Source organism: Monodon monoceros, unplaced genomic scaffold (genome assembly GCF_005190385.1).
Source record: "Monodon monoceros isolate NGI ecotype Baffin Bay Population unplaced genomic scaffold, NGI_Narwhal_1 Super_Scaffold_21, whole genome shotgun sequence".
Taxonomy (NCBI): domain Eukaryota; kingdom Metazoa; phylum Chordata; class Mammalia; order Artiodactyla; family Monodontidae; genus Monodon; species Monodon monoceros.
The window spans coordinates 174,099,369-174,100,690 of NW_021703778.1; the positions used below are offsets into that span (position 1 = coordinate 174,099,369).

At 65.2% G+C, this 1,322-nt stretch overlaps 1 gene segment (V, D, J or C); it reads right to left on the bottom strand.

Annotated features, from left to right (window-relative positions):
- LOC114905026 overlaps positions 1-888 on the bottom strand; it is a 3,721-nt gene extending 2,833 nt beyond the window's left edge. The window contains 2 exon segments of the C gene segment in view: positions 434-525; positions 830-888. Coding sequence covers positions 434-525; positions 830-873 — 136 coding nt within the window.
- Positions 889-1,322: the final 434 nt, after the last annotated feature.

The window sequence follows — 1,322 nt, forward strand, 5'->3', positions numbered from 1 at the left end:
CAGCTCAGCCCAGCTCAGCTCAGCTCAGCCCAGCTCAGCCCAGCTCAACCCAGCCTAGCTCAGCTCAGCCCAGCTCAGCCCAGTTCAGCCCAGCTCAGCCCAGTTCATCCCAGTTCAACCCAGCTCAGCCCAGTTCATCCCAGTTCAACCCAGCTCAGCTCAGCTAAGCCCAGTTCAGCTCAGCTCAGCCCAGCCCAGCCCAGTTCAGCCCAGTTCAACCCTCTTCAGCCCAGCTCAGCTCAGCTAAGCCCATTTCAGCCCCGTTCAACCCAGCTCAGCCCAGTTCAATGCAGCTCAGCCCAGTTCAGCCCATTCTACCCAGCCCAGCTCAGCACAGCCGAGCTCAGCCCAGCTCAGCCCAGCTCAGCTCAGCTCAACTCAGCCCAGCTCAGCTCAGCTCAGCCCAGCCCAGCCCAGCCCATGTGTACAGCACCCTGATCTGTGTCTTCTGGGTCGATGGCCGTCTGCCTTTCTCCTTCTTGTCTCTGTATTGGTACCTGTCCTCCGTCCTCCCGCCCCAGGAGGCTGTGGAGGAGATGAGGCCTGATCAGCTTCTGGGACCCACCTGCTCAAGGTTGCCGGCAGGTCCAACACGGCTGGGAGAGGCCCACGCCTTTTGGCTGTGTGGCCATGCCCTGCTGGTCCCTGTGCCAACCTGCCCAGAGGCGCTGGAGTGGGGAGGGAGAACGAGGCCTCGTCCAGGCCCGCTGATGGCCGTATGGTCTCAGCCGACCCCTGCCCCGCTCTGGGCCATTTGTGCTGTGAGGTGAGGCCGATGCTGGGAAGGGGCTGCGTGATGGTGTCTGGCCCACAGCTGGGGGTCACTCACCCACTTCCTGTCCCGCCAGTTGTGGCCGCATGCCTCCACGTCATGTCTGGTCTGTGGTCTGGCTGTGGCGGTACCAGGTGTGTGTGGCCTGGGCTGTGGGACCCCCAGGAGCCTGGCCCTGGCCTGAGGCCCTGTGTGTGCAGGCGAGTGCCGTGGTGGGGTGTGTCTCCACGGGGCGCCCACGGGGCTGGGCTGGTGGCCGAGGTGCAGAGAAGCAGAGGCCGAAGTAGACAGAGTCAGGGGCTTAGGGTGCCTGAGGGAGAAATAGTCCCCGAGGTGCAGGTGAAGTGAGGGCCGCAGGGGAGGCTTCACAGGCCGGCAGGGGCGGAAGCCCCAAGGGACAGCCTCGCCAGAGTGACCGCAGTGAGCAGGCCCCATAGACCTTCAGGCCACAGGGCGGCTGTGAGGGTGGGGGGAGCCACCCCCTCCTCCACCAGCCTCAGCAGCAGTGGGGCCCTTGACTGCAGCTGGACAGGGGGTGTGGGCCCCCCCC